This window comes from Solanum stenotomum, chromosome 8 (genome assembly GCF_019186545.1).
Source record: "Solanum stenotomum isolate F172 chromosome 8, ASM1918654v1, whole genome shotgun sequence".
Lineage (NCBI taxonomy): Eukaryota > Viridiplantae > Streptophyta > Magnoliopsida > Solanales > Solanaceae > Solanum > Solanum stenotomum.
Genome location: NC_064289.1, coordinates 14,861,669 through 14,875,983, shown reverse-complemented (window position 1 = coordinate 14,875,983; position 14,315 = coordinate 14,861,669). Strand labels below are relative to the sequence as shown.

The 14,315-nt window shown below is 30.4% G+C and overlaps 1 protein-coding gene across 1 annotated transcript; it reads right to left on the bottom strand.

Moving 5' to 3' along the window:
• Window positions 1-1,455: 1,455 nt before the first annotated feature.
• Window positions 1,456-3,329, bottom strand: LOC125873174 (phospholipase A1-Ibeta2, chloroplastic-like). The gene has a single exon (XM_049554064.1). The coding sequence runs from the start codon at window positions 3,247-3,249 to the stop codon at window positions 1,684-1,686; it is 1,566 nt and encodes a 521-aa protein (XP_049410021.1). The 5' UTR covers window positions 3,250-3,329; the 3' UTR covers window positions 1,456-1,683.
• Between the last annotated feature and the right edge of the window lie 10,986 nt (window positions 3,330-14,315).

The following is a 14,315-nucleotide window of genomic DNA, read 5'->3' as shown; positions in this document are numbered from 1 at the left end:
TAAATTTTTTAAGATAAAAATGTTTGAACTTTAATTAATGATATTAAAATCTAAAATACAAAATAATAAAAATGTTTCTTCTCAACATCTGAAAATACATGAAGCTTGTCTTTATGAAAAATTTCAAATAAAATATTACGTAATTGATTCAATACTACAGCAATAAATTAAATAGGGGTAATCAGTTAACTGCTCATTTTTTGAAGTCCCGTCTTTAATTTTGTTCTCAGTACTTAGTATAATGTAACAAACATTACATGTCACAGTTAGTATATATAGTAAGATTGATTTTCTTGGAAAATAAAAGAAGGAAGGTTCAATACGTAAAGTCACGTGAACATATTTCCTGGAAATCCTGCTTCCTTGGCCTTGGGATGCGTTGGCTCGAAAAATATAATAGACCAAGGAAGGAGAATTAACCACATACAATATTGTGCGCCAATGTATATTATTCTGCATTTACATGGTCCTACTTGCTTTAAATTTCCAACCAAGAAAAATTGAACTTGATTTGGTGGGATTCTGAACTTTCTTCAACACAATCATCAACCAAGACATATACATAGAGTCATCCACTTGCACTTCTAATTCCCTCATCGTAGGTCTCTTTTCGCCATATATATATATATATATATATATATATATATTCTCCTTATCAAGCTCAATCGATCTTCTCATAATTCAACCTCTCTTCCACTTTGTGTTGTAATGTCAATGCTATGAGATATACTCCTAACATTATTACTGTATTTTTTATTCACAAAGGTATCACTTGGAATTAAGTGCTCCCTTTCACCTTGGGTTTAGGCCTTAGGGAGGAGGAGATTGAACTCATTTGAGTTTAAAGTAGTTTGATTGAAGTGGAGTAGGAAGAATGAAGATATATATATACAAGTTGACTTTATCTGGCATATTGCACGTATATATCTTGATTCTTCATTATATTACTCTTGACAACATGTCTTCAATTTGCATGATCACTAGTTGATTCACGGTTCACAAGGTTATATTTGCGAATGGCTCTCATGGTAAGTACTTCACTTGGGAGTACTTATATTTGCAACCACTTTTACCTTCTTTGATGAGATCTATTAGTCATTTTTTGTAATTATAAGTAACACATTTGTATTAATTGGAAAGACACTGGTTTATTCATCCGATGTCATATATGTTACTTTTTATGACGTTATTAATTATTCGATATATATAGTCTAGTCGTCAAAGAGAAAAAAAATTGTATTCTTCCTTTTGCCCATATTGATCAGTTTTATTCTTTCAAGTTTTCTCTATTGCGCATTGAGTGATATTTTACTTAATTAAATCCACATATTAGTCATTCAAATAAGAAGATAAGTCGACTTTTGGTCATTGATTTCAGTTATTTTTACTTTAGTTGGAATTTATGAAGTTATAGTTGAAAATAGAATTGTGTTTGGTTATACTTGCAAATGAGAGAAAAGAGCATTCTATTCGAAAAGTTTGGAATTCAACTTCAAGTTTAATTTGAAATTTCCATGGCCAAACACTAATATTTTTGTAAAACGAGAAATTATTCCAAAAAGTGAATACTTCTCATGGCCAAGCGAGTCCTAAAAAAGAGAAAAATAAGTATGTCGAAAACATATACATCTTGTTACTTCTTTGTACATGAAGTATACATTCCCTGCTAGTAATATATAACACTCAGGAAGATGGACTAGGCAAACAACTAGATCTAGGGAAATTATGTTCTCTATCAAGATTGATAGTCAAATCCTTTCCCTTGCTAGTGTAAAGTCTTTTAAAATTAGACCTTTGTTCATTTAGCAGCCTCACAAGACTTCTCTTGGCATTAGGCCTAAATGGACAATTAGATGCCGTAAATCCATCCACCAAGTGCAAATACGCCTCTAAATCATGGCAGCACGCAACATCCGCGTTAGGCTTCAAAAAAGGAGACATCTTTGTATCAACTCTGAATTCAGTCCCAACATGTGAGTACGCCCATGGCATCCTACAATCTAACATCTCTAGCACTCGACCCGCACCCGATTCTCTTAACTTTTTGTCGAGTGATTCGCTCACAAACATTCCTGGAACCCTCGTGATCACGTCTTGATTATTCACGATACGTAAAACCTTAACATTATTATCGTTAAGTCGATCTGCGAAACCCCGGTTGCCTACTCGTGGCCCCCCGAAGGAAAAAACGGCCACGGGCGGGGCGTTCGGCACGCACGTGCTTAAATCATCCGCGACTAAAAGGGATAATGCCGCACCGAGACTGTGCCCGGTTACGGTAATGCTTAAAGGCTCGCCTTTGTATTTTTCTATTAATCTTTGCACTTCGTTAACAACTGATTCAGCTAAACTTGGCACACGATGGTCACCTGTTTTGTATAAACTTAAAAATCCACATTCTACTTTAGACTGTACTACTCCTTCGTCGTTATCATCATCATTATCATTTTGTTCCACTAACAAGTCACGAAAATTCTCTGCCCACTCTAAACAAGTGGCGGTCCCTCGTAACGCGATAACAATGTCTCTCCTTCCCATTCGTTGAATCTCACTCCTGTCATCGCACACTGCCACGTAGCCGATCCAGCTAGACCGCTGAGTCATCCATCCGAGATCAGGTGCCACGTCATCAACCCACTTAGGCAACCCAATAGATGAAGTTGCGTATAAGCTCTTAGTCACCTTGTATGACCTATCCGGTAACGCCACGTGTCTCTCCGGCGGAACCTCATCTGCTGACGTGGCCGGGTCGGAGTGAAAACAGTGATAAGCCGACTGTATGAATTCCCCGTACCGGACTAATTCTCGCCGGAGATTTTCGTCGAGCGGATCGAGTAGCCCGAGCCAGTTATTGCTGCCGTGATACTCTCTCCACCGGTTAGCGAGATTGTTCCGAGGAGAATATTCAATTGATTTTGACGATAATAGCCTTTTTAGTCTATTCAAATGCCGTGGCGACATATCCTCTGCAGCTTTTCTCATCTCATCAGGCCAAATGTTAGCCAAATTGAGCCCTTCTAACAAGTTTTTTCTTCTATTCTCTATCGACCTATTACTGGATTGTTCAATTACAGGTTTCGATGAATCAATTGGGTTCGTCTTTTGCAGAAGCTTTTCGAGATTGGAAATGTGTTTTTTCGTCATTTCTGTAGATGATGAGATTGTTTTTACAGTTTGTGCATTGCACTTAAAGTTGACTCCCTGTGGCTGAAAAAGGTGAAGATTTGGTAGTGTTGTTCCGATCTGCATGGTTTTAGAGAGAGAAAAAGGTGGAGGGATTTAGAGAGTGAGAGAGAAGAGTCAATGAGTTAGTTGTTACAACTAGGAAGCTAGTTGTTATTGGATCGAACTTGGTTATTTATAGAAAAGAAGGTTACACATTGAGGCTTGTTCTTTTCTTTATTTACAATTACAACCAGCAATAACATCATAATATATAATCCAATAAATATGGTTGAGGCATCCCATCACCGGTCGATTCGATTCGATTCAATTTGATTTTACGTATTATTAATTTAATTTATTAGTTTTAACGTGGTTAAATTGGAAATTAAATAATTTATTATTGATTTTTAATTAATTATTTTTTAGTTCTTAATAGTTAGATTTTCAGTTTAACTAGTAAAAAAATCTCTCTCTCTCTATATATATTCGTAAAATAGGAATTGTAGTTAGAATAAAAGTGCAACACAAATTTCCACATTGTTCATTTTTATCACAATCAAATCTAAAATTTAGAAAAGATAGATAATACTAGTTTATGTCGAAAAGAGAGAAGATATCACAATAGAGAGGCACAAAGGCTAATTTGTATTTCCTACAATCGGAAGTAAAACTAAAAAAAAAAACCGGTAAAATGTCAACCGAATAAATGAAGTAACATATAGTAAGAAAAAAAGGACACACAATATGAGTAGGTGAAAAAGATGGACGGTATTATTTGAGTAGTCGTTCATTTGTGTTACTCTAATTACTTAAAATAGAAAAAGGAGAATAAATTAGCCTCGTGGCCTCCCCGAATAGCTAGTTGCTGACTCCTCTCTTTCCCTTTTCAATTCGATTCAAATATCAAAAAGTCTACTTTTAATTTATGGTTGACAATAACACAATTCCTCCAAATTCTTTATTTCAACATACCACGTTTTACACCTCCGACCATATTTTTTTTGTTTGATAAGGAAACCGTGCTCGTTATTTTTCGGATACATATTAGGTAAATTTCACTTCATCAATATAATAATCTGTAAATTATATTAAATAAATTTTAAAAGATAAATTCAATTGATAAATATAAATAAAATTCTTTATTTGGAGATCATCTGCTCAACTGAATGATGTAAATAAACTTCCAAATTCGAATTGTTGAGATCTTTGCCCAAAGGGTGATCTAAACAATTAATGGGCCAACAAGTAGAAGGACACCTCCGACCATACTGTGCTAAAATTTAGAAGGTTAATTATTATTTTTTAAAAATAACACATCTATATGTTTCAATTTATATGATAATTATTTTTTGAATTTTAAGATTTAAATAAAAAAAAATCTTTTACCGTATTTTTTTTTATATATATTATATTTTGATTTGTCGGCTATTATGACTTGTAATATTTTTTTACACAGTTTTCAAATATGTAAATTTATTTCAAAAAATTTAAAGATTGTATACCTGATTTTACAATCAAACTTAAATTGTATGACTTACGAAATGTGCCACATAAATTGAGACGGAGAGAATGTATTCTTAATTAATTTATAATGACTTCATATAGTTGTTTTTAAAAGATTAAGAAATTAACGTGTGAATTAAGATATACTGATAAATAAAATGAAAAAGAAGTGAAAATATTCTTGAACTATTAAAAACATAGTAATTATGTCATTTATCAATTTTTAGACAAAAATATTCTTATTGTTATTCAAAGTGACGCAAACAATATTATTTTATATTTTAATTTTCTAATATAAAATTAGGAAACGAATATATTTTATAATGTTAGTTAAAATTCACTTGTTTTCCATCTTCAAGCAAATAGTACTAGTGTCAAATTAACTCTCGTTCACATTTTCAACCTAGGACTTCAATTCAAATTGCTCTAATTTTCTAAAGTCATACATCGCATCTAATCACGGCCAAGTACAGTTACATGATGTATATTTTATCGATTTGGTGAAAATATTGAGTTTTGATAATTTTTTATCCATTATTAAATTATGACAACAAAGATTGTGTTATATTTTGAATATATACATATTTAGTATGATTATCATATTCTTATATATTATTTTTATGTGATGTGGTGTCGAGCGGGCCTGTGTTGACTAATCCTATAAGTCTATTATACGTTAATATATTTTTCTATATTGAAATTTAAATATAATGTTTCACTAACTACTATATCAGTCATATATCTTTATGTATCAGACCAACTTATATTCACACACCTCAATTAATTCAACAAAAATACCTAACTATTAGTCTATTAATTGCATGCCACCAACAATCCAACATGGATAATGAGTAATTTGTTTACTTAAGTTTTAGACAATAATGAGAACAAAACATTTTATATGGAGTATTTTTCTTTATCGAAACTTGAACCTAAAATATGATACTCTATGATATTTCATCCCCCACGGTCTTATACTTTGGGCGTATCTCTATCTCTAATTACTTGTCCATTTTTGAATTGACATACATATTAAGAAAATAATTAATAATATAGTGAATTTATCATTTTATCCCTATTAATTATGAAGTAAATGAAAAGTTCTATATTTTTTAAAGTAGTTAGTCATTTAATTGATGGTATAATAGGAAAAAAAATTGTTCTTTCTTGATTTGTCAAAATGGATAAATAACTAGGGATAACTAGAAAAAAAAAGTGGACAAATAATTAAGGACAGAGGGAATACTTTATTAGGTAATTTTCCCAAACTTTATTGGGTCGGTGCTTTATTGATTGCATATCTATAAAGTGGTAATGTACATATATATACATCCTTTTAGAGATGCCTATCCAATTCATCCCAAAAATATGAACAAATTGCTTAATTACTACTACCAAAAGCATGCACACTTTAAACGATAAACAAACAGCCTTTAATTTGTTGCTTTCACTGTACGTAATCGGATCTTCACTAGTTAATGGCATTTGATTTTTTTTTATATGGTATTTTGATATTTATATTGAAGTCTGATGACTAGTTATTTATATTGTGTAACGCTTTATTCGAGGAAAAACATTTCCTATCAAAAAATATTTCGATACTTAAAACTCAAATCCGAGTCATCTGCTTAAAGAACAGGTAACTTCATTCACTTCACCACATCATGTGATACTACATCCATATTTCAATACACTTGACTTTTTTTTCTTTCTTTTTTTTTTTAATTTTTTTTTTATATAAAAAAAATTAATGTAACATTTAGTTTTAAATTGCATTTGCCAATCGGCTCGGACACCAAATGGTCGGTGAACGTACACTTTGTTTCGCCGTACCAATTAAAACGTAAATTCAAATAATTCTATTTTATTAAATTAATATGTAATTTCAAATAAATGATAAGTAACATATTATAATATATCAAATTATATTCATGATATAGAACAATTAGATTATTGTCACTCAGGTATATATAATTTAAATAATCCATATATATTAAGTTATATATATATAAAACTCATTAATAATTGGAAAAATTGTATGGAATAGCAAACTATAATTCAAATTAAATGATATAGCCATACTTTATTTTAATTGTAATTCGCAACAAACATTCCTTTTTTTTGCCATTTGATTCGATATACAATTATCTATTTTCGGTATACAATTAGTCATTTTATACATTTCAGTATAAAATGTATAAAATGTGTTTGTGTTTGTATAAAGCGAGAGAAAATTGTATATACAAATACATATATTTTCGTCCTATACACTTATAATTATACAAATACAGATCTTATTATACAAATTACAATGTATAAATGAATTTATACAAAACTAAACAATTTGTATAAAATTGAATATTTGTAGAGAATTATACAAATCAAAAGCTCCATAGCAAACATAAAATTTGCTGCGCAATTATGCAAACTATAGTTATAACTTACAAATATAATTTTTATGTTTGCTATACGTGAAAGTTACTCTTAATAATATTCTAGCAATTATTTGCTACAAATTAATTTTAAAAGCATTATGAAATTAAATGGCTTAGTGGCGGTGTGATGGAGCCAAAAATATGCATTTTATTATGCAACTTCATATTATGATTTTAAATTAGTGTTAGATATGTAGTTTGGAATCATAATTTTATATCGCAGATATTCTAAAAAGCGTAACTTGAGATTCCAAAATTCTTTTGTATGTAAAAATTTGAGACATTAGTTTATATATTTTTTAAAATAAAAAGAACAATCATTTTAAATTTGTGGGAAAAAAAATGTATGCTCTAAGTTTTTAGAACTATTAAAAGAACCACAACAATTCTCTTAATATGGACTATAGGGGGTAAATATAAACATTTATTTATAAAAGAATTGACATGAAAATATGTGATTTATCAATGCGGCGTCTTATGATTTTCTTGATATCATATTCATGAATTATGATTTGTTCATTTAATAAAAATGCGTAAAAATTAAGAATTTTTTTATAGTTTTCAGTTTTCACAACTTGTTAACACACTATTTGAATTTTTTTTAAAAAAATCACCGCTAATGAATGAAAAATTTGTGTTATACATGTTTTTATTCATTTATCATTGAAATAACTCATTTAAAAAATTCATGATAAAAAAACATGAAAACATCATTAAAAATAAAGAAGGAAAACTTCCTAATTCTTTATATAAAAATATTATTATTATTATTTATCAATTCAATCAATATGTTCATGAAAATAACTACTTAATATTTTTAATAGAAAATTTAACGAGAAAATAGTCATTTTTTTTGTAGTAGTGAAACTTGGCACTGAATGGGCACAATGCATGAAAAGTTCTTCATGATCTTAATTTCTTCTTGAGAAATTAATGAGGCTCTTCACTAACAAGTACAATATAAAGTGTCCCAAATAAAAACTTTTGAAGAGCACTAGCAAAAGTTTTATGCTCTTGTCATCATTATATATTTCACTTTACGGCAAAAGTGAGCTACCACTTTAGTGGGTGAGATTAATATTGTACTTTTATATATTTAAAAATAATAATCTTAATTTGATTAAATATGGAGTTTAAGATAATAAATAATATTTTTAGTGTTGTGATTCTAAATTAAAATTGTGTTAAATATATCAAAATAATTTGACATAACTTTAATTTAGAATCATAAAATTGAAAAGCCTTATTTTTTTTTTAAACTCTATATCAATTCAAACTAGATCAATCTTTTGTAAACTAATAAATATATATGACCAAGCCTTGTGCGGATGTAGCATATCGATGTCATATTCATCTTAGTCGAGTACTTTGGAGGTGTCATAGTTATGTGATATGTACCTATAGTGGTGTGTGATATCGCTATCTCGCGAAATTAATCAAAATATTGATGTGTGCTAGTCGCTATCTTGTGAAATTAATCAAAATACGTGTGTACACTAGTGAAACATATATTCCTTTTATTTCACATGGGAGAAATTTATACTACTATTTTTATTTATTTTTAAAGAAAAGAGAAGGAAACTGAGGATACGTAAGAATATAGAATTAATATTGGAGTCATCAGTTCCGCGGTAGTTTTATTTCCATGAGGTTATCGTGTATGACAATTGACAACTATATTATGGAATAAATATTAGCTGTATACATGTGATAGACAAAAATGCATTTTATTACTTTAATTGATTAATATTTAATTCTATTATTTATCTATTTTTTTTATAGTTGTCCCTAATTACTTGTTCATTTTGACAAATCAAGAAAGGACAAAAAAAATTCATATTATACCCTCAATTAATTATTTTGAAAAAGGTAGAACTTTTTGAAAATATTAAATTTTATTCATCCACTTCATAATTAATAGGGGTAAAATGGTAAACTCACTATGTCAATAATTGTTTCTTAATAAGTGTGTCAATTCAAAAGTGGACAAGTAATTAGGGACAGAGGGAGTACTATATAAAAACACGTAAAGAAACAAATCAATTTTTAAAACACGTCATGGAAAATTAAAATAGAAAACTTGGGTATGTAAGGGTAATAGGGGACAAACAACTATATAATATGTCAAAATTCTTATTTGGATGGAGAAAATATGTCAAAATTTAAAATGAATGATTGAATTAAATAAAGAGGGTCTTAATCGTGGTTGGAATAATAAATAGGAATAATCCATATAGTTGGTTGCAATTTTTTTTGCAATCACATAATTTTAGCTAAGATATTATCTTTTTATAAATATTTATCTCCTTTTCATAAAATTTGTTACTAACAGTTTTTTTCTTTTTCTTTTAAATAATGCAGGAATTAAGACAATAACAGATAGAGCTGTCAAAAAGGGCCGGCCCTGCCCCACCCGACTCAAGTCTCGCGGGCCAAGGAATTTGAAAGGCTAGGGCGGACTTGCCCTTTATTTGGTAGGGCCTGAAAATGCTCAACCCAATCCAACCCTAGAAGGGCCGAGGGTTGCGGCGGGCTATCCCTTCTTTTTATTTTTTTTTCTTTTCAAACTTGTAATGATATAACATCAAGAAAATGAGAAGATTTTCAAATCAAATATGGCAAACAATAGTGTTGTTTAAATAACACTAGCAAAAATTTAGTGTAATTAGCATGTATCTCGCATACCAGCTATGCGAGTGAGATAAGAGAGTGACAAGCAAGATGGGAGGGAGGCGAGGGCACGAGATTTGTATATATATCCTAAATACATGTGAATCTACTTTGATAGAGTGTATTTAGAACAAATTAATCTAATTTTGAGTCCATATATTTCGAGTTTCATGTATTTGGGTACGAAGATTCTTAATATTTTCAACATAGCGTGTATTCAAATTATTAGATTATATACTAGTAAGATTATTGTGAATTACTTTTGAATAAAAAGTTTTGGCCCATGGGCCAACCTCGGCCCAACCCTGATCAAGTTTCAAGGGCCAAGGGCTTATAAAGACCGGGCTTATAAGTCCTAATTTTAAATGGGCTTGAAAAATCTTATCCCAAGCCTACCCTAATAACAAGTAGGATTGAGCCGGCCCCATGGGGTAAGCCCATTTTGACGGCTCTAATAACAGATATATAATGTTTAGTGAGAAATATAATAAATTCAATAAGAGCCTTTCTTCCTAAAAAAATTAAATAAATCTCAATAAGCGCCAAGTAAATCAACATATGAAAAAGAAGAAAGAAGAGAAGACGTGTCTAATGTCAAATTGTCAATATTTTAGTGCCATTGATTTGACATATTGACTTTGTATATCGGGAAGGGAATGAAAGAAGGAATTAAGAAGAGAAAGGAAACAAACTAGCTTTACTTAGATATTTAATCAATTAAACTATTAAAATCTTTTACCGATTAGATAAACATCTTTCTTTAAAATGGTAGCATAAAACTTGATTTTCTTACTTAAATCCTACTCATTTAGGAGCTAATTACTTAGATAAATTCTAATTTATAATATTATGTATCTTATCAGATTTTGGTAACTCTAGGATCTAGATACATGTATCTCTAATACTTGGGGTCAAATTTAGGTGTAATTTGTTCTAAATACTTATGAAACTCATAATTAGTAGTAAGATGCATAATATTTTAAAAGTATAGGTAATAATTTTTCAATAATTAGTAATAAGATACGTAATTTTTCAATAAATATAGTTCAAATAAACCTTTTCCAACATCCAATTTACATAGCTTATATATAAAGCCGTCAAAACGGGCTTACCCCATGGGGCCGACCCAATCCAATTAGTTATTGGGGTAAGGTTGAGATAAAAATTTTCAAGCCCATTTAAAACTAGGGCTTATAAGTCTGACCCATATAAGTCCTTGGCCCTTGAGGCTTGATCAGGACCGAGCCAGGGTCGACCCATGAGCCAAAACTTTTTACTTAAGGGTAACTTATAATAATCTCACAAGTATATAATCTAATTATTTAAATATACACAATGTTGTAATATTATGAATCTTACCAGATTTTGGTGTGTCCAGATACATGCATCTTCGAATATATAGACTCAAATTTAGGTTAATTTGTTCTCGATACACTATCAAAGTAGATTCACATGTATCTAGGATACACAGACAAATTTCGCGCCCTCACTTCCCTCTCATCTTGCTTGTCACTCTCTTATCTCGTTCACGTATCTAGTATGCGAGATACATGTTAATTATACTAGATTTTTTGCTAGTGTTATTGAAACAACACCATTGTTAGTCATATTTGATTTGAAAATCCTCTCATTTTCTTGATGTTATAAAATAATAAGTTTGAAAAGAAGAAAAAAAGGGCAGGCCCGACCCAGTCCTCCTAGGGTTGGGTTGGGTTGAACATTTTTAGACCCTTCCAAATGAAAGGCCGTCCCGCCCTAGCCCTTCAAATTCTTTGATCCGCAAGACTTGGGCCGGATGGAGCTGGACCGACCCTTTTTGTCAGCTCTACTTATATACAAACTTGTTTGAAATAATATTTTTTATTTATATATTAATTTAAAAAATTATATTTCAAGAAAATATTTGATAGAACATTCACACTTAAATTAGTAGGGCCGCGTAAGGCTGCGTGTATAGCGACAAGACAACATAGATACAAAATCAGAATTGTACATGACCGATTGACAAGCGCGTCAGACGGTCAGAGACAACTACGTAACATCTTTTCAAAACAAAAAAATAATAGTATCTTTATATAGTCAACAAAAACTCTTTAAAATTAGAAAACATTTAAGGCAGAGTGTGGAAAGATAAAAGGAATGATGTACTCCCTCCGTCCACAATTATTTGGCAGGTATACTAAAAATAAATGTCTAAGATTAATTGTTAATTTAAACAATCAAGAAATAATTAGTCACTTTTTTCCAATTCTGTCCTTAATGATAGTGTAGTTCAATTGAAAAGTTATATAGACTTTTGATATTCTTGGTATAGTAGGGTTATATTAGTCAAATTACACCTTGTATTAAATTTTTTTTGAGGAGTGTGCATGACTTTACCTTGACAAACAATTGTAGACGGAGGAAGTACTAATTTAGCTTATGTAAATAGACCACCGACCAATTATTTTCATGAAACTAGACTTTTAAAGAGTATTAGTTTATAATATTGATTGGACCCATATTTATATAGGGGTCTTTTGAAAATTTATTATCGAAATGAGTGATTTTTTTTATTGGCCTAAATCGAAATCGAAAAAAAATATTATTTTAGAGAGATTATTAATTTATTGAATATTAATTTTGTGAAGTTTTATGGTATCCTAGTTATTGAATCAAAGTGTGAACATGCTACACAAACATATTGTGGAGGAATAGACTATCTTGGGGGTGTTAAATTTACTGTCTCGGTGAGTCAAAATGGATTGTAAAAATTAATCGGACGGAAATGAGTTGGGATAAAAGCTGAATCATAACAGCCCACTCAATTTTCACTTAATTTTAGTGTTTTTTTTTAAAGTATGTAATAGATAGTTTTTTCTTTATATATTATGTCTATAAATAACAATATCAAACAAAATTTAAACATTTGTCAATTTTGGCTATATGTCAATGATTGAATTGATTGATGATCCATCCTTAATTAAATGAATTGTGCTTATCATATTTTTATGAGCTAATTTGACCACTCTGCATGTGCTTGGCGGTTAGTAAATGAACGAATCAATTGGATGAGAGAATGTTGATAAGGGGTTAGATAAAAAAAATAAAAATAAAAATCAAATCTCATGTTAAAAAAAAAAAGATGGAGGGATGGATAATATTAATTCGAGTCTGCTGAATTCATAGTGTGTCCTTAAAAAAATAATGAATAAGCCATAATAGTGTAATGATATTTCAAACTCCATTGTAAAACACATACAAAAATCAGTTAAAGTCACACTTCGAACTTACCTTGCAAGTGTGTAGACACATAAATTGTATTGGATCAAATTCATACAAAATTTGAATTAAAATGTTCATTTGGGCTGAATGATTAATTTGGGATTTACAAATAAATAAGTCCATTTTATTAAATTCAAATTCAAGGTCCATTTCATTTTGAAGCCCAAACTCATGCCACGTGTCACGGTGACTAGGCATCCAAGACCAACAAGGTGACGCCACGTGTCCAATGAGGTGGTAGTCCCAGTCAAATGCAAGAACCAATCGTAATCCGCCAAGTGTCAAAATGACATTCTTTGGCCAATCACAAGCAACCTTATCCACCCCCTACAACTATAAATAGAGGATGGACATGACATTCTAAGGGGATCAAGAAAACTCTTCAACAAGCATTCTGCAATTGGAGGAAGCTACACCATCAACTACATAGCTCTTCGAAGGAGTCATCAACGGAGTTTTTCCCGGAGATCGACTTGAAACGACGAAGCGCTTTTCGACGTTCCCGGAGATTGACAACATCTCAAGGAGGTCTACATCATCCAATATTTCAAGAAATACGCTACTGAAGGCCCTCGAATCTTGGAGAATCTTAGGAGAGAGAATCAAGAGAACAACAGAATTGTACTCACAACGATTCATCAATAAAAATAATATTTTTCTTTTATTTATTTTGCTTACAGTTAATTTTCAGTGCTTAAGGAAATTTGTTGCGAACAAAGTGCATATAACATTGCTAAAAAGAAGGAGAATATTTTAGAAATATAGTTTGTAAGGAGAATTTGAAGGATGGGTACGTTCAATATGAACAACTCTACAAGGTGGCTTTGCGTGGAAATATGAGTTTAGGGAAACGGCTATGCACAATAAAATAATGAAAAAAAACAACAATGAAGGGGAAACTAAAATATTAGAGTGAAGTGTAAATAACACCCCTATATTATTGTTTTCTTATTGAATTTTATATCTAAATTATTAGATGTGTGAGTTTTATATCTAAATTATCATTCATTAGTTTTATAAACACACATCTCTCTTTTATTACACTCTATTGATTCTCTTTTATTCAAAAAAATTATCACATGATCCTTTACATGGTCAAAATATTTCACATTGAGAAAAACTAAATAAATTATTAGAATTAGTTAAAAATTAAAGATTAAAGTATCACTATCCAAAAAATAAAATAAAATTTAAAACATCTTTCTTAGCCCCAACACATCCCCTCAATTCCAGCCCCTTCCAAAATAAATAAGATACAATTTGTTTAATCTATCCTCC

Excerpts from the sequence above, each read along its gene's own strand:
- LOC125873174 (XM_049554064.1), bottom strand. The coding sequence starts at position 3,249 with ATGCAGATCGGAACAACACTACCAAATCTTCACCTTTTTCAGCCACAG.